At 39.5% G+C, this 22,085-nt stretch overlaps 1 protein-coding gene across 2 annotated transcripts in view; it reads right to left on the minus strand.

The window, feature by feature from the left end:
• The window catches only part of LOC117390062 (latent-transforming growth factor beta-binding protein 2-like), an 86,057-nt gene extending 64,297 nt beyond the window's left edge, over positions 1-21,760 (minus strand). The window contains exons 1-3 of one of the 2 annotated variants that reach the window (XM_033987698.2): positions 21,007-21,760; positions 17,183-17,256; positions 4,223-4,493 (exon numbers count right to left, since the gene is read on the minus strand). In XM_033987698.2, coding sequence (XP_033843589.1) covers positions 4,223-4,493; positions 17,183-17,256; positions 21,007-21,365 — 704 coding nt within the window. In that variant the 5' untranslated portion in view covers positions 21,366-21,760. The remainder of the gene's footprint in view (positions 1-4,222; positions 4,494-17,182; positions 17,257-21,006) is intronic. The other variant, XM_033987699.2, reaches the window with a different exon arrangement.
• Between the last annotated feature and the right edge of the window lie 325 nt (positions 21,761-22,085).

The raw sequence follows: 22,085 nt of genomic DNA on the forward strand, positions 1-22,085 counted from the left end.
AAAATGCACTGTACATGTAAGAATTCATAATACATTTACAAATAAATATATGTTTACTATTTTTGTATTAGGTGGTAGATCTTTCAGACACGATCATTTTAAAAGTAGCTCACATACTGAAAAAGTCTGAGCACCCCTGATATAGCCTATAAGATTATAACAAAACATTTCATTGAAAAGAATCTGAGAAATCCTATTTTTGCCTGAGAGCAAAATATTGCAATAATATCAATACTACAGTGTTTGACACGTTAATCCAATATTGTGCAGCTCTATTCATCCACTTATCTTCAAGTTTCATGTCTTTCTCTCTGTGACCGATGACTTTTATTATTGCAGTTCATTCTATTTGTCTTTATTGAAGTATATCTTGTTCTTGGCGCTGTTTGACAGGTTGTGTCAGTAGCTAGGTGCAGCTGACATAACAACTGCTCTGTTCCAAGACAGACATATAGGGCTCCTCGCACCTTTGTCTACGGGGGAGTGGTGGGAGACAGAGTGCAGTGTGTTTGGGGCTGCCTCTGTTCCATGGGTGTAGAACAGCCAGGATCAGAATGATATAACGAAGCCAGGGCGCATGGACTCCCCGTGCCTTAATTGAAGTTTGGCATCAGCTTCCTCTCTCTCTTTCTCTCTCTCACTGACCTCACTTTGCTTGGGATTTCTGACGCTTTGGAAACCTCAGTCTGATATATGAAACCAGGACTTGTATCCCACACTGATCCGCAGGGAGGCCCAATCCAGCCCTAAAGATTATTCTGGTCTGAGAGAATGGAGCATCAGCAAAGGTTCCAAATGTAATCACAGATGAATACCTAATGCTCCTTATGTTCTGTAGCTGGTTATGCATATATTTACACTGGCAGTAAACCTGAAATGTCTTCCTTTGAGTCATTATCATTTAATGCATGTTCAGAAATGGTAGCATGGGCAGCTTGTCACAATCGCTTTCTCAGTCTTAGGGGTGTCCTGGGTTTGTCTTTCTCTTCAAATATAAAACCTACCAAAGAAGGTGCATCAGTGTATCTGAAAGATACCTAACCCAATACGACCTCAGGGGACCTCACCGAATGTGGATGGAGTTTCTCCCAGGTGACGCTGGTCATAACCCTATGACCTATGGGACTGCTCAGTCTGTCTTTGATAACATAAGGATGGGATCAGAGCAGCTAACAAGAACTGATAAAATGTGATGAACGGAACACTACTAACCAGCCAATGAAAATTACATTCTGCACCAAGAAAAATAACTTATCTTTATATTTTGAGCATTAGTCAGCTTTAGAAAAATACAGGAAAGACAGTCACAGTAGGGGCATACATGACTCAAAATACTGTCAGCCTTTTTAAAGTCTTCAACCTGTGGCCATCTATTTCCACTTGACCCAGATCGGTGAGTCAGCTTACAAATATGTCCTGTGAAGAACAAAGCCAGCATGTGCAAAACAACTGTGCAGCCTCAGAGGTCTTGTATTGATTAGACCATACACTATGATTTGCAGATAATAGTTTTGGGAAGGTGAATGTATAAAACTCTTTATGGACCATCTGCCAAAACATTTAGCAGGATATCACAGGGCTACCACAAACAGTCAGACAGGTTAGCCAAAAACACCAGCAAGACAGCAAAAATTACATAAGGCATTGAACAATTAGCACGAACAGCACTATAAATGTTGGCTGTCATTATGAATACTATAGTGTGGTGGGGAAGAGAAATTGTCCAGATGACGAACTGGCCACAGATTGCTGAATGACCTCAGCGCCCGACAAATTATGGAACTTAAAACAAAACAAAAAAACTAAGCCAAACCCAAATCGGAAAAAAGTTTGACAATGTAATTTGATTTATCTACAGGCAATAATATACAATGAACATACACCCTACTTTGTCAGTAAGTAGAAGCCCACATTGTTAAACAAAAAGACATTTTGTCACAAGGATAGAATGGAAGAAATCATACGAACTTCAGGCAAAAAACAATTAAGCTTTTCTGATTAACAATCAAGAGAATTCGCACAGTGCACAATCTGAAAACTCAAGAAACAAAGCTGGATTCAGTTGCATTCATTCCACTAGACCAAAACAGCCACTAAGACTTTCAAATGGATAATATACTTGCACTGTTTCCACAACACAGCCTAATTCGTGTCTGCTAAATCCAGTTATATTTTCCTATACTTTAACAAATTACCCTAATGGTTTCTTGAGCGTGGCAGCATATGACGCCAAAAGTGCTGTAGTGTATTTGTGTGATTTAGAGAGTTAAGTATAATTCTGGTTTGATTTATTTAAGCAATGATATACATGAGAGCAAAAAGATGAGTGGTATGATGATAAGTCAGTAATCAAAACAACTGCTTCTATTTAAGAGGATTCATTTGATAAAACTTTCTCTGATAACTGTCTAAAACCTGAGCTGTTGCTAGTTCTTCTAATTAAATATTTTAGAGGTTTTATATTTGGTTTACCTTCTTATGTCATGTTCATACCTAATGCATGCTGGTGTAGTTTGGGACCCACATGTGTGCTGTTGCATTGACCTCGGAGAACTGTGGGCATGGGTTCGGGGTAGGTGCATGTCTGCAGAGAGAATACGGAAGGAGTCTATTTTTCTCTGACATAGCAGCAGTATAGAGCGGATTATACGTGATCAGATGAATACACACCACAATGCAGTGGTCAAATACCCACCGCAGTCTGCATGTAAACCTCTCAAAATACGTGTGAACAAGGTGTTATGCAGTTTTGAACTTTGAGGATCACCCCAAAACCATCCCGAAACCCAGACTGAGTTTCCCCAAATACATTTTCTTAAATATTCATATCGTATAGTATAAAAGCAGCAATTTTGTTCATTTGTGTGCCTTTTCTTTACTAAACACATCAAGTACGAGTATTAAACTTTTTTAAAGTGCCATTTCAGTAGGCCTAGAAGTTGTGGGCTTATTTCCTGAACTAACTTGATCTGGTTAAAAGCTTTTTTTTTTGTGATGCCAGTAACATTGGGGATTTTTATTTGTGCATTGTTTTTATGTGACAGGGTTTTGTGCAGTTGGAACATAATAATATCAGACCCACTCAGCTTAGCTATGTGTTAAACTGAGCTCCTCTTAGCATCTTAACAAACTTAATGAAAAAAAAGTCCACACACCTCTGTCTTCTGTGTCGATACATTGTGGAGTTTGGCGGAGTTCTAATTTGCAAAAGAAACAGAAAATGTGATGGGAAGGGAGGGCGCAATGTCCGCCCCAAGATTCCCCCAGAGAAAAGTCCTGAATGTTCCCGCCTATACTATCCACGGTAGATTTCACCATTTTGCGATGACGTTTTTGATGACTAGTGGGCGTAATAGGCTGCCTTTCAGACATAAATGTATTTTTCTTCAAATTCACACAATTTGATTTTAAGGCTCAGAAACTCTTGAATCCAGTCATTGTGTTTATATTACAATTGATGCATTGACATTTTATCACCACCCTGAATACGGCGTTATAAACTATAGCAATAGCTATGCGTCAGTTTAGGTCAAAGACGAGGGGTTACAAGTGCTCAGCACTTTAATTTAGGTTTGGGGACAGGTGTTCAAATGTTATTTATGTGTATTTACTTCATGGGTTGATTGTCAAATGGCTTGCTGTTGCAAAGTCAACATTTAATTAATGCTGCTTTTTAATCAATTGGTTATCTTATTTTTGACCTAAAAATAAGCAACATATCAGTTAACCACATTAATGTTAATGTCATAAAACACAATTAATAACAAAGTAAACATTGGTCAATTTATTAAGTCCCTTTACATCAGTATCTATTCTAAAAAAAATCCATAGTATAGCTCAGACATGGGCAAACTATGGCCCAAGAGCCACCACTTGGGCTTATTAATCCGGCCTGCCGAACGTGACCCAATTATATTAAAATAGGTAAGGGTAAACCTCGTTCAAAGTTTTTCTGCTGTGTTTATTTAATTGAAATTGCATTCAATCAATCAATGCATTTGGAAAGCTATTTGTACAGTGAGCCTTGCATATTCATGCATGCTTTGCTACATGTTACAGGCCAAATCTCCATCAAATATATACATATATATCCTGGCCTGGCCTGGCCCCTCTGTCAAATTTTAGAACCCGTTGTGGCCTGTGTGTCAAAAAGTTTGCCCACCCCTGGTATAGCTAGTCTCAAGCCCTGCAACATGAGCACAGATGGATCATGGTCACTTACGTGGAGTGGGTGGGCTGTTTGGTGGTGGTGGGTCGTGGGGTCTGGCTCCTGGTACTATCACCGGCCTGTCTGTCACTAGGTCGTCTTTGTGGTTGGTCCCTGTGGAAAGCATTGGTCCCAGGTTGTACTCGTCTCAGGGCCCCTCTGTCATGAATGTACACCTGCTCCGGGGTCACCTCCTCACAGCGGGGCCCCTGGAAGCCCGAGCGACACACACAGGTATGAGGCCGGCTGCAAGAGCCACGGTTCTGACAGGGGGGCTGGCAGTCAGCTGCAGAGAGAGCACACATGGAGATCCAGTTTACAGCAGATCACGGTGAAGCATGTGCCCTCTGTGAGGCAGCAGGTAGCACAAATGGATTTGCCTGATTTCAACACAAGTCGCTTTTTCAACTGATTCAATCAAGGGACCATTTGTTTCATGCGTCATGCTTTTTGCCCATTTCATGCAACAGAGCGCCTGGAGGAGCTGTCAGATTGAATTTCTATTGAGGCTTTAACAGCAGAGTTTAGTCTAAATGTAGATGTACACCCACGTTAAACCCTGATCCAGTTACCCTGTTACCTTGCCCTATAGCTCATGAACATGGAGCCTTGAGCTCTTTGTGATCACCTACAAATTCCTTGTGTCATTGCTTTAGAATTTAACACGATCAGCACACAATGTAATAAAAGACAGAATCATATAAATTGGTGCATGGGAAAAACTAAAGGGAATGCCAGTTGAAAATTGCTGACGGTAGCTGTAACTTTATTTGAAAATCTGAAAGAGCTTACTGTATTTGAAAGATGTATGCATGATATTTATCATAGTCTACAAACACAACGATCTGAGGTCATGTTGTGGTTATGGAAAAATAATCGGTGTCATTAGCAGCCAGGCCCCTCCATCCTCCCATCGCTGCCTGGATAGTTTTAGTACTTCAGGTCTTGTGGCACGCAATTGAAAGCAAACAAACCTTCAATCTTATGACAAGCATGTATGTGGTGTACGGCATGGGCGATTTATGGCACTGTCCATCCACAGTAAATCAGGCCGGCTTGCTTTGGTGGCTAAAGCAAACACTGGCCTTCAGTCAACAACCGAGGAATGCTATTGACACAGATGCCGTGGACACTGACAGATTGGGGGCACCACCTCAGCACCAATGCCACTTACAAGGGCCGAGCACGTTCCAATGGGGCCCTACCTGTAGCACACATCCTATAGCACACTTCCTGTTAACTGTCAGACCGAGGAACACCTCCGTGTATCTTTCTGACATGATTGGACCACATGCGCTGTTCATGCAGTGATGTGAACCCCCTGGCAGTGCATGTAATAAAAGGAAATAAGATTTTATGTCGTAGTGAGTCCACTGACATTCTATTTAGGTATTCCAATTTAAGGCCCATTCATTATAGTTGTGGCATTTAACACGCTGTGGTATGAAATAATTAATGAAACCTGAATTATATAAACCAGACGATCATTTTACTGCTAAAGCTTTAATTAGAAACTGTGTTTTAATTTAAATAACCACTTTTTGATGAAGTACACACATTTGAAGAAATGCAGCTGTATGTTTAAATCTTGGTATGAGATCTGGATTTTCCACCATTGCTTAAAAAAGGGATTGAGGTCTGTTTGGCTAAAATATAAATATGTCATGGCGCAAAAGTACCGGTTGGCCCTGTGCCACTGACATGTCCCAATTCTGCTTAAACTTAAGTGATGGAGTTGTTAATCACATATGCCAAAAACTCCAATGAGATGATGCTTTGCATTCAAATGTGAAAAGGTATTCTTTAAATAAACCTATAGAATTCCCATAAGAAACAGCACTGAGTAGTTTCATGTCAGGTCATCTTTGGATTTAACTGCTCTGGTCAGTCTTTAGACATGCCAAGATCCTGCACTGCACCAAAAGCACATACGGTATCCAGCAGTTACAGCCTCCACTTATTCAAGGCATGGGTGATGACATGGTGATCAAAGTTGTCCATGGGGAATTAATACAAACCCCACCTTTGTTAGATGATGATCAGTCAGGATGGGCATATATTTTTACACTCCTGCCCCTTACCACTAATGGACACAAGTGGTCAGCAGACATGCAATTAAAAGTATTCATTTTCTGATCTCAAAAATCTCTGTGCCGGCTCCATCAATTCTCAGAAGAATAGCTGAAAGTGTCACTTTTCACCCCTATTTCACACTGCTTACTGTCCTATCTAATAAAGCATATGGACCATAAAAAATCAAAAACAAAACATTGGTCTTTACTGGTGCTAGTGCCAGACAACCATGTGTGCTGTGCTGACAATAGCAGGGCCAGTTGGGTGGCTCAGGGCCCACTCACGCCTGTGGCATAGACTGCTGCTGAACACATTGTCACAGTAATTGCTGTCGTGCAGATTTGTCTTACATTGCACATCATTAAAACTAATTGCCACACATTCCATTCATTTCATGTGCAGCAATTATTACTTTGCAGGAGTAATAATAAAATAAAAATCTGTTGGAAATAAAACTATTTGAAATGGCATACATTCCTGGCATTACCATTTCAACCTCAATTATGGCTGAGAAGCACTGGCCAGCTTTCAGCAGATGACTGTGTTCAGATCCAGTCATCTGAAATAAAGGACACTGGGAAACTGCTGCCCCAGCCTCAAAAAAACCAAGCACAACACTAGATTAATGATATTGATAGAAAAGCAAACTGAGGACTTAGGGAGGGCTTAAATATCATCTTTAAAACAGTAACAGTATGTAGGACTTTCATTCATGTAATGGAAATCCTTCCCATTCTACTCTTGTGGCTTTATATGTAAATAATGAAAGATTAACTTTTACGCCGACTAGCAATGATATTGCACAGTGTGGATCTATCTGGCCCACTGCAGTGACAAGCAACTTTTCGGCTATAACTATAGATGGCTGGGCATACAGTGTACAATTCAATCACACATTATACATTTTGGAACAATTTTAAATTCCTACAAATTGTACAGTGTCTGCTCAGGTTTCGGTTAAAAATATCATTGGTCAAGGTCGGGTAATCCATTTGGTTAAACGACATCTTGCTTTTAACTGCAATATTAGCAGCCAGTTTGAATCCATCAGAGATTGTGGGACTTCCCCTATGCCTGACCCACAGTAACACAAACCATCGCATCTTTACAGTCTTCTCATTCAACACAGCGCAATCTGAAACCACAACCAGGAACCTCCTCACCTCCCGGAGGTCAACAGCACACACTGGGGCTCAACGGGCAATTTCTGGAAAGTAATATTGATAATGGGACGATAATAATCAGGGAAGAAATCTCCATTCACTGTGAACATTATGGGCCATTATGAGATTTATAAACTGGAAGCTGTACAGGAAAGATCAGCAAATGAGAAGAATATGACAAAAGCTTTGAGTAAAGCAACATTTCTAAACCGGAAACACAGAGAGAAAACTGGAGGCGATCGAATGAGAAGCAGAATGAATGCTGTAGCTCGCATTGGTTTGTACTCTCTCAGAACATTGTTGAAGGACATGTGCAAAGAGAGAACAACGTGGATTACAAAAGGATATAGGTCAAGATTAAGCAAGATTCAGCTCTAGTGCTATGCGACTATCAATTTGAGATAAATAATAAAAATAAACAAACATAAAATAGCAAAAATGAAAAGAGAATACTATGCTACTATATAATAGAACACCCATTCTGTATAATGTGCAATGAATTAAATGACTGCATTGTCCATGTTTGACATCAGCAATATCATTGATATAGACATATATATATAGACATAGATTTTCTTAGTCTGCCCATATCAGATGAGCATATTGGCACGAGTAGAACCCAACTAATATTGGCATGGCTCTTCTTAATCTACCACCAAATAAGTGCAGTAATAATGCACATCAAGTGCATATCATCAGAGTCCAATCATATACCATTGCCCACCTCTTCCAGTGCAAGCAGGTGTCTTCACATTATATGAAACATCTCTCAGCTGTTGCTGGTCTACAGTAGCCTTTCCACAATTGAGTTCTCTGATGTCCCTTTCCTGGAAAGAACAGCCAAGGCCGGGTACACACTAGGACTTTAAAATCTGACATGACATATGACAAGAGAACAAGTAATCGCTTACAAGCAGCAATATTTGGGCCACACCTCCCCTAACTTGTAGAGATATGAGGCCTCAGGGCCTCAGGGCAGGAGCGTTTAGACTTTATTTTGTTATAAAAAAAAATAAGAAAAAATGTGTGTGTGTATATATCTATATATAAATATATATATATATATATATATATATATATATATATATATATATATATATATATATATATATATATATATATATATATATATATATATATATATATATATATGCATGCTCTTGGGTTATTGTGTCAGTGGCATAAATTAATTTTAATATTATTGTTTATCATCTATATTTACTTCAGCAAAATTTTGAACTTCAAAATATGTTATCGTGACAGGCCTACTCCAAACCACATGCTTTTACGGAGGATTGGCTGTAGAACTCTCAAATAAACAAACAAGTTAATCATTGACAACTGGAAATGACAATGATCTCGATTAAAATTCCATCAATAGCACAGCCCCAATTAACCCCTTTAAAGAAATACAATCAAATACAGAAGTTGTGATTTACTGGATGTCTGGAGAACATCCTGTGTAGTCAGCTCTAGCTCATACTAAAGATTTATAATCACAACATATTTTAAAAGTGTTAAAGATAAGACATCACACATGATAATAAACAAATGCTTTTCCTACTGTATGCGGCACACACTATTGATATAACAAGTACCACACATGTAGGTTGTGTATACTAGGAATTAATTCAAAACTTGCCTCATCGCTGATATCAGGATCCTCTACAACTGGACACAGCTGCTGCTAAAACACATTTCATATTTTTGTATACTGTATATAGTTTTGGTTCAAAATGACTATCATACAGACCATTATCTAAGCTACAGTGGTGTTCTCTCAGTGTTCTAATAATGAAGTTGCATTGAAGCGTGATTTTAAGGTAATACATCTGTTGCAGTGTTGTAAGAGTTCATCCTTGACAAATATCATGAAATCTCTGACACAAATGCACAGTCCACAGAGAAAAAACAAATGTTTCTGTTGCGCGTACAATGAGATTGCCTCTAATCCTAATGATTTACGCAGCATGTTTTTCTTTTAGCACATGTCATTTCCACATGCCTGATGATGATAACATGTTCAAGTGGCCATAGCTGTTTTAATTTAAAACACAATATTCCTCTTTAGAATTTTAAGGGAAGGTATTTTAACTGTTTAAAAATTCATGCTTCATCATACAGAACACAGGAAGTCAATTTAGCATGGGTGATATATTATTGCCTCTTTGACTTAGCATTATGACATGGATTACTGTTCCTCTCACATTGTTCTTTACAGTAGTGAACTCTCTTGATCTCTGCACAGGGATTTGGTTAACCTGCAGCTGACCCATGACACAGTGTACATTACTTTTAGCTATGGCGAATCCCTCTATGGTTCTAATGAACGACATGGCGTGTGCTCTGAATCTGGGGGTGGTGTGCAACTCTACCACATCTTGTAAAGCTGACTCGCACCAAAAAACCCACAACCCCCAAAATCCTCCTGGGGGATCACGTCCCAACAGTTTCCATATGGCCTTAAGGCGGGAGGGCGCTGTGATATACGGCCAGCTACGAGACGTCCTAACACAACTGCGGCCTCAGAAAGCAAGCAAGACTTGTGTAGGGGCATGCTTGTTGTTAAAGTTGTGTCAATCAAGCCAAGACTCACAATTTCATTTAAGCTAATTTATACCCCTTCTTTATGATGCCATAAACACAAGCAGGATATAATATTTCCAGAAATAATTTTCAGGATCTTTATGAACTGAAAGGGTACATTTAGCAAATGTAAAAGCAAATATATCTCAGTTTGGAGCAGTACTGCATTTTTTCATGCACTATTTTCCGTGGTAGCAATTAAAAAACATGTGGTGCACAAGATGAAAACACAACTCAATTGAAACCTCTTAGCAGTCAGGCCAGCTGGAGATGAGAGAGTTCTCCAGAAGTGAAAGACTGTTGAGGAGAGTGTTAATAATGGCTTTTTGAAGGGTGGGGTCTATACTGATTACAGGTTCTGTCTAATGGCTGTAATTCTAAGGTGGCTGCCACAGAAAGGTGAACCTTCAACTGTGTGACCCCACAAATCCACACACGACACCAGGAGCCGAGGAGGGCCGAGCGACTGTCTCCAGAGCGGTAAATTTAACCACTATGTTGTTGACGTCACAGGAAGCACTCCTCGTTCTTGTAAAACAAAGATGAAGGCAGAATGTTGGTGTTAAGTTATATTTGGGTTACAAGACCCTTTACGAGTGGGACACTGAGATCATGCATGACATATATTCAATGTCAACACTTCTAATCCATAAACAATCCATAAGCAATCGATGAAGGTAAGGGTGAATCCCAATTATTATTATTATTTTTTATATTTCCAAAATTGTTGCTCGTGAAGGTGTAGCGCAGAGCCTTCAAGCCAATTCAACTTCAACAGTTTGCAGAATGTCGTTCTCTGATTTCTTGTCAAACAAAGCCTAACTGCACATCCACAGTCATCTATTGGCTGGTCATACAGAGACGTGATCTGCTAAGGTGGAAGTAATCATCACAGTATGAAAGTAAAAAGGGTTAGCGATCTTCAGCAATAAGTTAGTTTGACAATTTGGAGATGTTGCTGCAAACAAAAATCTGTAATATTTTGTCCAGTGCTATGGAATGAAACACAGAGGCGTATAAAACATGTTGTATAACAATGCTTAACTTTTAGCTCTGGTCTGGCAACCACTTCCCACTTTCAAGATGATAAATTTCTTTTAATAAGCTTTAATACTGGCAGTTATTGTTTTTGGTTTCTCAGGCCACAGCTTGTACCTGTTATGATACAATGCTGAAGGTGCCTGTCCCATGCAAAAGGTTAACAAACTGATGCGTGTCCTTCATATATCTGCATATGCCTCGCACATGTAAAAGAAAAAAATAAATACGCTTTTCACTGTATCCATACCATTCCTAAGCAAATGGATGGAAACACACTTGATGGTTTAATTTCAATTCCATAACAGAACAGTAAGTTATTTTAGGAGCTGGAAAAACTGGAAGACAATCAAAAAGAACTCCCCTTATGCGGTGCTTCAGTCTGTCAATCATCCAATGCTTAGGAGAGTAAAAACAACTTCATCCTTCTCTGTGAAAGATGCTCCTTTCATCTCTCAGACATGGGCAGGTTTAAATCAAGGCCGGCCGGTATACTCATATGCTGCATAGAACACATTTTCTTCAAAAACATCAATGATGTACGATGTGGTGAAATGAATTGTGCCACAGAATGTAAAAGGTGGCACTTTGGGGAGTACTAGTTGGAGAAAAGCATCAGGTCAGTTCCTGTGGGTGCAGAGGGGAACACAATTTAGATTTCTTTGTTGTCCCCAGTATTATAATGGGTGTCCCGAACCATAAACGGTTAAGTCATGGCAATAGAAGCTACATAGATCTATGAGGGCTTTGACAATGTTTGAGTTGTTGTAAAGGAAGCTAGAGACCTCCATAAAAACCTTGAGAAGCCAACTGAAAATTTTTATTTAAATGTACAAAGTGGATTATTATTATTATTATTATTATTATTATTATTATTATTATTAGTGGATTAACATGTCCTCAAAGGAATGTAGCTGTAGGTATTTCAATTACAAATGTATAAAATACTAAACAGAACCCACTGTTTTGGTTTAAACACAAGATTTTCCACATTGGATTATTGTACTGTGTAGTAAACAGGTATTTAGTGTCACATAAATGGTCTGGCTTCACTAAACAAATAAGTTCCTATTTTGGAAATACCTACAACAGTGTACAGTGATACTTTTTATTAGTATTCAATGTGAATAATGGTTTTAAGATAGTAGTAGTAGTAGTAGTAAAGCTTACCAAAAGAAGAAATGCCAGAAATATCAATTGGAATGCTAGACATTCAAACTAAGTATCTGTTGAGAATGGATTACTGTATTAGTGATGCTGGATGTTTTTTGTAGCATAAGCATCATCTAATACAACTGCTTCTAAATAGTCTACATGCCTGTTTCTAATCCAGAGGCTAAACGTAGCATGTACTTGGTCAATTTCTGTCCATGCATGATAATACCTAGACACTGTGACATCAAAGGATCTTGCCTACATTTATTACATGCACAAGATGGTATCTTTAATTATCAGCTGCCGCAGGTTTAGCTTTTAGGTGATAGTTTTAGATCAAACAGCTACTAGGAATGTCTTTGGCGCTAGTGTGCTGTATTCACCTTACATTGTATAAAATCCAAACCTTTAATGACAAAAAGCTGTAATAAAACCACCGGTGCCGCCTCCTGCTGTTGAATGTTGCTACTGACACAGAAAATGCAAGTAAACATTGCCTAGGTGTGGTGCATCCTAAACAAACACAAAACTTTATTTTGATGAATCCTGAGAGCAAATAAACTGCCAAGTCAACACCTGCTTTCACTTTACCAGCTGACCACAAAGACACACACCTATACTTTGACACAGGTTTTTAACCATTATTGGGTTAGCCATAAATTATATAAACCTGCACTTCTAATTCCTGGCAGTGATAAAACAGAAACAACCCTGCAATCTTGTTTTTTCGTCTCTTATGAGCTTGTATCACAGTATCACAAGTGCTAAATAAATAAATAAATAAATAAATACCACAGTGTACTAGTCTGTGAACTATCTCTCCTGCCAGCCCTGCCATGCCACAAGTACAAGTCAAGTCTGACCATGAAGGGACCAATTCTCTAACAGACCCAAGGAAATCCAGACATATTTCACAGCATTTTTTATATAATTAAGGTATCTAGACAAATCAAATTCCTGTCATATATTTGTACTGAGCCTACGCCACTGAACAAGCTAGGTATTGTCAGTAAGCTAAACCTAAACACAGAATTTAAAACCAGCAGTTGACACTTTTAATAATCAATCACTTTAGTGAGAAGCTTTTGGACATGGCACAACCTCATTATATTTTTCCTTTTATGTTTTTCACAAGTTTGTTCCTTTTCAATCCCTGGTTTTCCCATACTCCCATGTCCTAAAAAAGCATGTCAATCCAAGGCATGGGCAGAAGTAAGGGCAGCCTAAGTCTCCTCTCTCTCCATGGAGGTCTTCTTATGTGGGGGTCTCCTTGTCCCGTCTGGTCCCAGGTGTTGGCACGGTGCCGGGCTGTGGGGTTCCTCGCAGCTGATGATAGCATAGCCTCCAGTTAGATCTGGGCCAGAGCCAAGCTGTAAGAGGGTCCAGATGCTTCAGCCGACCCCTGGCCTGCTCTCATGCGCTCTCCTGTTTAACACTCACTACTACTACCTTTACATGCAGGTCAACTTTTACTTTTTTCATAAACTACTCACATTGGTACTTGCTCATCGCTTGCAATAAGCACAACCACATGGAGCATTTTAACTTAACTACATTTTATACCAGCAGAGATGTGTATTAGCCTTTCTTAGCCACTTTGGTGCTAGCTACCTTGTTTTTTTCTTATAAACACTGAGAGAAAGTAAATTCCTGACATGAAATGCATTCATGGCTTTCAAGGTGAACAGTTAAATGTAAGATTTTTATGTGTATTTCTGCTGATATTTCTCATAGTTTTTATAGGTAAAATATTCTACGTTTATTAGCAATTAGCACTAGTACAAACAATGATACAAGTACAGTAAATACTCCAGCTTCATGAACCATCAGCACTGGGACATGGCAATTTAACATCTTCCATTTATTCAAACTCAGACCAGTTGAAACTATTTTCTGCACAATGAAATTATTAACTTCTGGATTGCTGCGCCTAAAGCGTGTACTTTAAACGTTGTGGAGGGCTTCTTGCTTTGAGCTGGGGAAACGGAGATCTAATTAGGAGGGTGCTGTAGCCAATCAGTTTGTTGTGCAATGGAGTGGCTCAAATGTGCGTGCGTGTGAGCCGGATAATTAGCACAGGAGACACAGTGAAAATGGTAAACAAGTTAAAACATGGAGTATACCTTCACAGGGCTTTCTCAGTGGAGGAAGGATGATTGCTGTGTTGGTTTTACTTAAGTTGTAAAAAGTAAAGATATCTTGTGCTAAAATAGCTCAGAATTCAACCTGTTATTTCAGGCTTTAACAGAAAACAGGGGTTGTAAAAGTGAAATTAAAACATGACACACAACAAGAAAACGCCGAATAATATATGGCTATTTTGAGGTGGAGCGTTGTGAAATATAGGTCACAGATGACAAGCGTCTAGAAAAGGAGACAGAAATGTAGTGTTTAAAAAGTTACTCATTCACAGCCAGTGTCTTGTACTTTGAATTATCTGGCAGTGTACTTGTCCAGTATTCTGTTGGTTTTCATATAAAATGAAGGTAGTTCCACCCAAAATAATGAAGGGCTCAAGTCAATAAGCGCCAAGGGCTAAGGGCTGGATCAGACTTGAAAGGAAAAGTGCAGCGCCTGATGAACACGAGCAATGGGGCAAATAACACCTTGGGAAGACTTTCACGGAGCAATTTTGACTTGTCAGGCCTGCCATTAGTAACCATTAAGGCTGTTACTTTTTTAGTCTACCTGCATAGGATTGCACTCTGTCAGTGGAATAAAAAGTCTTGTTATTTTTGCTTTCTCAAAATGAATGTGTCTAGTAACTTTGGGAAAAAGTGCATCAATAAAGATTTTTTTTTGTATTATAAGAGGTTTCGAAGAGGGGGCATTTTACTTCAGTGGGGTATTAACACATAACATATTTAGATCACCATGTTCATCACCATGTTCAAGGTCACTTTTTATTGTTTTGAAAATGCTATATTTGGCGAAAACAACGTACTAAAATCAGATTGAAATGTATTGTTTTGTATTGTGTTTTGTATATTTATAGAGAATGGGTGACATAGGCTTGTGGGCTGCATATTGGACAGAGTTTTACAGCTAACCGTAGGGAGGGTTCGAATAGTGCCTGGGAGAGACCACTAAATTACTCAAACATGCATGGATGATATCTAAAACCTCTTCAGGCATGTTTTTGACGAGTTAACGTTAAAACTAGGGCTGTCCCTAGTCCCAATCTCACAATCTGAACACTGGTATGAACCTCACAGTACAATATTTATTGCGATATTTTGTAGAAGCGCTCACGGTATTACAGAAGGGTTGATTGATATCATTTGTCTTATTTTTTCAATGATGCCTTTTCTAAAGTGCAAAATACCAATTTATTTTCAGAACAACTACAATGTGAACAGCCTGGTGGAGCAGTAAAAAAGAATGTCCAAACTAAACTAAACTATGTAAATTACTTCGCAGTTGTATAGCTTTATCACTTTCTTGTTCTGTAAAGCACTTTGAATAAGTCCTTGCTGTGTTGTGCTCTACAAACGTCCCTTCTCTCCCCAATAAATTAAACTGTGCAAGTTTATATTCTAGTTTTTTGTCAAAATCAGAAAACATACATGCATCCTGTATGGTACAGGCTATGTATTGTGCAGTGTAAATTGTGCTGCTGCAAGGCTGCTGAAATCTTTTAACCTGGACTGGAGTTTATTTTTGATGAATTTGTGGAACTTTTCAGAATGTCATTTTGCCAAGCAAGTCTTCATGGTGCTTGTATTTCCTGATGATACATGCTGTGTTTCAGCAGAGCTAACGCTACTACCACATTGTTCGTCTGTCTCCTTTTCTCCTTTAGCGCTTGTGGTCTAGGAGAAACCAAAAATGCATCTCGGACTTAAAGCAGTGGGGGCATGCGGTGTCTCTGCTCAGTTTTCCTCTTGATCCATTCTCCCTTCTTCTCAAACAGCGCTACCCTGTGTTGCTCTATTGTTCTTATTAATGTGAGTGTGGAAAGTATAGAGCGTGAGATCTTATTGGCTAAAACAGCGGATCTGATGGATGACGCAACGCAAAGGATCATGGTACCGTATAAGTCACACTATAAGTCACACTTTTTCATAGTTTGGCCAGGGGTGCGACTTATACTCAGATGCGACTTATATGTGAAATTATAAAAATATATCATTTCACATCTTCATTATTGTCACTCTGACAACCGCATGAGAGCACCAGTATGACAGCCACGCAGAAGAGGAAGCAGCACTTCATCTACTTCCGGAGTTGGTGGAGTACAGAAGCAACACCGAGGATGAAGAATTCAATGGATTTCGTGATTTGGAGTGAGATCAAGACTTTTGTAAATTTGTTAGCTTGTTTTTCATGCTTTTGTTATCTGATTAACTGTTAACATTTTACATTAACAGACCAGACACGTATTCAGTTCGTTGTCTATGCTTCATGTAGCTGATATATAAATAGAATATAAATGCGTTACGTTAGCGTGCTCTACTGCTATTCAGCCTGTTGTTCTCTGTTTTATTGTTATTATTATAACTTGCCTTTAAAGATAAAATATCTGTTCTTGGCCTTGGATTTTGTAAAATAAATTTCCCCAAAAAATGCGACTTATAGTCCAGTGCGACTTATATATGTTTTTCTTCATTATGAATTTTTTGGCTGGTGCAACTTATACTCCGGCGCGACTTATAGTCTGGAAAATACGGTATACATTAAAGGTCATGCACAAATACATGCCCTTTAATAACAAAAAGAGATATTGCCAATAACATTATATCCCTAGTTATAACAAAGTAGAAAGCTCAACAAAAGTCATTGCATTATATCCCCTCTTTAATATTGTAAGATACACAAGTTTTGTAAGTTTGAATCCATGTGTAAGAAGTGTCTATACTATTGCCACCAAAACTGAGCTAAACCCAGTTGAGTGTATCTTCAGACATATAAGCATTAGTTTGATGTGTGGATGGCATGGTGTACAGAACATGTAACTTACGTTTGATGCAGCGATTGGTTCCTGGAGCCACAGCCCAGCCTGAGCAGCACTGGTGACCTCCACACACATTAGGCCTGAACAGATGGGATACATGCAACATGTTAGGGTGTATTAAAGCACACACACAACACCCTGCAGCACTAATATAAAAGGCTTCTCCTGCATTGAAGTAAGATGCTTCCAGGGATAGGACTGCTTTGGTTATTTTCAAATCACTAAGAATTAGCTGTCCTAAAGATATGATCTCTCTTGAGAATACACAATAATTGCCCTTTATGTAAAACAAAATTCCAAAGTCACTGATGTAACATATTTAATGGAGCGCCCACATGGAAGTTCAGGCCTGCCCAAAAAGGTTTGTACTATTCAAATCCATTTCTACCTAAACTATTCCTCCTAATCTAAATAGTATAAACCGTTTTGTAATGTAGAAGGGACAACGCTGAGACATTCTTTGCTTCTGCCATAACTTTAAATTAGGCCAGACTATCTTCATACAGCACCAGTGTGTGATTTGTTGGGTGTTGATCAAGTTGCATTAAGATGTCACACATTTGTTCTCCCTCCCTGAAATCCTAGACTTATTTAGTGGAGAATAGCCCAGTACTAGGTTGGAATGGGCCGAGGTTTTAAGAATTAGGTGAGACATATCCAATATAAAGAGCTGTATCTTTTATGAATGACTACACAAATGAAATATGACAAGTCCTGAACTGTTATAACTGGAATGCTTTACACTCTAATCTGCACTTGCAGCGTGAGCCAATCCTGCAGTGCGAGAGATAGACGAGAAGGCAGCAGACCGCAAGAACAACTCGGGGGCAACAGTCAGCCGTGAGTTGGCATGGATCTGTGTCGCGTCATCTTTCACATTAAATTACAGTAAGTAGGTGTCAGACTTACTGTGATTGGAGGAGATAACAAGCTTCAACCTTTGACCCTGGACCCCTTGTGCTCATTACAGTGTATGAGTGCTACAGAAGAATAGCAGACTTGGCTTTATGACAGATGCATCAGGCCGGGCGCGTGCCAAGAACATCACTCAACGTGTTGGTTCACAAGACATATGTAAGTCATAAAGGGTTTTATACAGGGTAATTAGCAACATGGGTTCAAACAGGTAAGTCCACGTGCTTGCTTTTTGGAATACAGGCCTGCTTATTACACAGTGACAGGTGTAGTACAAACATCAGGAGTAAGTCCATGTAAAGAAAAGTACACTGCCTCGGGCTATACTAAATGAGTAAAACTAAGAGGGAATTCCAAAAGGAAATGTGTCATGAAGAACACTTTCGCTAACAAGCAGCAGATGAGGCGTACTGTTTCAAAGTGTTAAGAGCAGACTGCTTTTTGGTAATGTAACCACACATTTATGTAACGGGAACAATTTGCTTCTTCAAATCCTAAGGATGCCTATTCATCGAACTCCAGGATATGTTGTTTTTGGCAATGTCAAGCACGATGTCCGCCCTACGCTGCAATAAAGCATGTTGGATGTGAAGTCACGGGCAGTGCTTTTCCTTATGCCCTGATAGATCGACAGGGCCTCTGCTCAGACATGCATCGGTGACGGTGTCAGACTGACGGAGGCTTTCAAAAAGGTGGTTCTTTACTCATGATGGAGAGGGATCGTGGGCGCTATATAAGGTGGAGCCTAGGGATCAACGGTGGAACCAAGACAACACCTGGTTGTGAGGTGATGTTAAAAGGAATAAGATCATGCAGAGAAATAAAGTAGCTAGAATACTTGTCTCTGTTGTCAGGACAGTACAGTGGTGAAAAGGGTGAAGAGGAATTCTGTAAAGTTTATTGTAGTGTCCTGTTCCTAGTAATTACATTTACCAGTACTTTAATTAACTTTTTTTAATCAGTTCACAAGTTCAGAAGAGGAGACTGAATTTTTTTTTAGCTAGTTCCAACTCTGGATAAATACTGAGGGGTATCCATTGTATTTGTGTAGATACTGTATGCAAAGAGGCACATGATTTGCATCCCCCATATGAGATCTTTAATAAAAGATAAAATGATGTTTAATTTGTATTTGACTTTACTTTTACCTGAGAACAGATTTTGAGCACTTCCTTCACAAGTGTTTGTCAAAAGGGTGAGAAAATGGAATGTTGACGAATCCACTTTCATATCTATGGCTCAATTCCCATGTTGCAAACACAGTGCTGTCTGTTTATATTGGCCAAATAAATGATAATACCCCAACTGCCAGAGCATGACAAACAAAACAGGCAATAAATTGACATTACATTGTCTGTAAAGGTGAGCCACTCAAATCCCGCCTGATTATTATCTAAACAGTCTCCATCCTGTGATTATCATACTTTGTCCAGTGGAACAAACTACAGTGGATGCAACGGATTCACGATATGGAAACAAGCTATCATGAACTTTGATGACTTTGTTTTGTTCAAAGATAAAACACAAGAAAATTGCATAGCAGGCAAGGATCTTGCTAACAGAGAGGTGGCAATCCTTGCAACAGGTGTTTCTGATCATCAACCACTGGGAAACAGGGCTATGGGCAAAAGAACCAAAATGAGGTACAGATATTGAAGTGGTGTAATTGACTCTTCTTTACCAAGCCATTTAAACAGGATTCATCATGTGGTATTAAATAGTTGAACAGGCCTAAATGAATAGAGCTAATTGTATTAGTATTTGTTTTGTTTCACCAATTATCTCTAAATTAAGCTGGTCAGATTCCCACAAATGAGGATTCTTTTTGTATTTACTAGACAACACTTTGTGGTCAATTATGTGGTTACAGAAGTTACGTCATCACTGTGGAAGGAAATTCTTGGCTAAAATGGGGCACCACCTTTACCACTTTACAGTAAGCCATACAATATAATAGGTCACACAAATTCTTTTCAAGAATGAATCAGGGGACAGTGGAGCTATTATGTCTGGTTAGGATAATACTAAATAAATCTTTGGAGTGCAGTGAAGTCTTGGATGAAGTCAGGGGAAACAACACATGCTGGAGAGTGCCTTTTCTAAAATGAAATTGAAATATGGGATAAGAATGATTGACAAAGCGCCTCAAAAGTTCAACCATGTGTTACAAGTTATTAACATAAGATTATTTTGACATGTGACTGCCCCAGAAAACTTTCGATATACAGTAGCCTAGAATTAGGAAGCCTTTCTAACATAACCAGCTTGGACAGCTTAGTCTAATTTGTTTGGTCTTGCAGAGGTTAATTTTCATTAGTCCTGGCCTTGGTGCCACTTGTTCTGTATGTAAGATGACACTTAATGTAAGTCACTGTACTGAATGTTTCATATTCTAATGATTTACTTGGCTTGGGGGTATGATGGTAAAAATCAAATTGTGATCTGATTTTTGTGACAATTCTCTTGGTGAAACTGTTAGATTGTGTTTTTGTAATTCTATGTCTAATGCAGCTCTATGCTTTATAACACTTAGCCCCTTAACTCCTCCTAATGGTCAGCCTCTGTCATGCTCTGAGAGAGGGACAGGTGATTTTGACCAATCACAGTTAAGTGACTTTGACAGTTACCAAGTGTTCATGAATTGAGACAAAATTGTGATCTAGGTCAGAGAGAAACACGGTATTATGTTTTGGCCAATATTGTAGTTAGAATTCTTGTTTGGGTGCACCATGCTGCCTCACTTTGCAGCACTCACGCAATTGCCATGTCATGTGTTTGTTTGCTTGAGTAACTGGATATTTTGTACTGACTAAAAACTGAACCGTGGGCAACATTTGACTCTAATAGCATTATAATTCTTGGCCTAAAAATTGAGTGGTTGGGCGCGTACAGTATGTCTTGGCTGTATTCCTTACCCAATGAGCTTCCTCGTGGTGCCAGCGGCGCCCTGCCTGGTGCTCTGCCTGTGGCTCACTCTGCCTCTCTGCTGTGGAGAGAGCTGGCTCTGGCTTGGTGCTTGTCTGGCGCTCCGAGGTGAAGAGGAGGCGTCTGCAGCAGCCTCTTGCCCCGGGGAAAGGGCAGTCTCCTCTCCTAGCCCCCTCGCCCAGTGACCTTGAGTCCTTAATTGGTGTTTGTGTTGTTTTTGTTGCTCCCAAAGTGACCCATCTTCTTGTGCGCCTTCCCTCCTCTCACCTGTTGAGTCACTTTGGCTATCTCCGCATCTTATGGTAGCAGCGGCCATTATAATCAAAACAGCAACACCCACGCGTTTCATTTTGAGCTAATTTTTGAAAAAGTACCGCGAAAAAAGTGAGCGCGTGCAACTCCAAACTAGCAAAACCACTTAACAGTTAGCATGCAAAACACAAATTAGCAAGTAGTTCAATAAAACGTCATCCTCTCCCGGGAATAAAACATGGATATTTCTTCATAATGTCAAGGTAAGGTGTAAAAATACCTCGAAATAACTTCACACGAGAGTCCAAAAATGTTCCCCTATCCAGCGCTGAAAAGCAAATAATTCAAGCTAACATTATTCCATGTGTTTTGTTGAACATGAAAAGCTGCGCGTTGGCTCCAGTCAGGACTCCTGCTCAGGCTCCACTTACTACTACAACCTCTATTGCTCCAAGTGAAAGGACTGGAGAGAGTAGCAAGCGTGCTCCCACACCATACATATCACCCACCTCCTTGGATCTGAAGTCACCGGGAATTTTGGAAGGGATCGCACGCTCTGTGTAAGTCAGGAAACTCCCCCTTTGTCGGTTGCGCGTCGTTGCACCCACCGCCAACCAACAACTTGCTCGCCCGCACTCTCTCCCGTCCGTCTGCCAAGTTACATCATGTTACCGTGCGTCTTTTTGACAAGGACTAAAAAGGACGCTACATTCAAAGCAGCTGCCCTAAGCATTACCATCAATCTAAATGTAAGTTGACAAGTTATTTAAGACTCCACAGTGGTCATAATTGTTACATGCCTATATTGTGTATGGGG

Source organism: Periophthalmus magnuspinnatus, chromosome 22, assembly GCF_009829125.3.
Source record: "Periophthalmus magnuspinnatus isolate fPerMag1 chromosome 22, fPerMag1.2.pri, whole genome shotgun sequence".
Taxonomy (NCBI): Eukaryota; Metazoa; Chordata; class Actinopteri; order Gobiiformes; family Gobiidae; genus Periophthalmus; species Periophthalmus magnuspinnatus.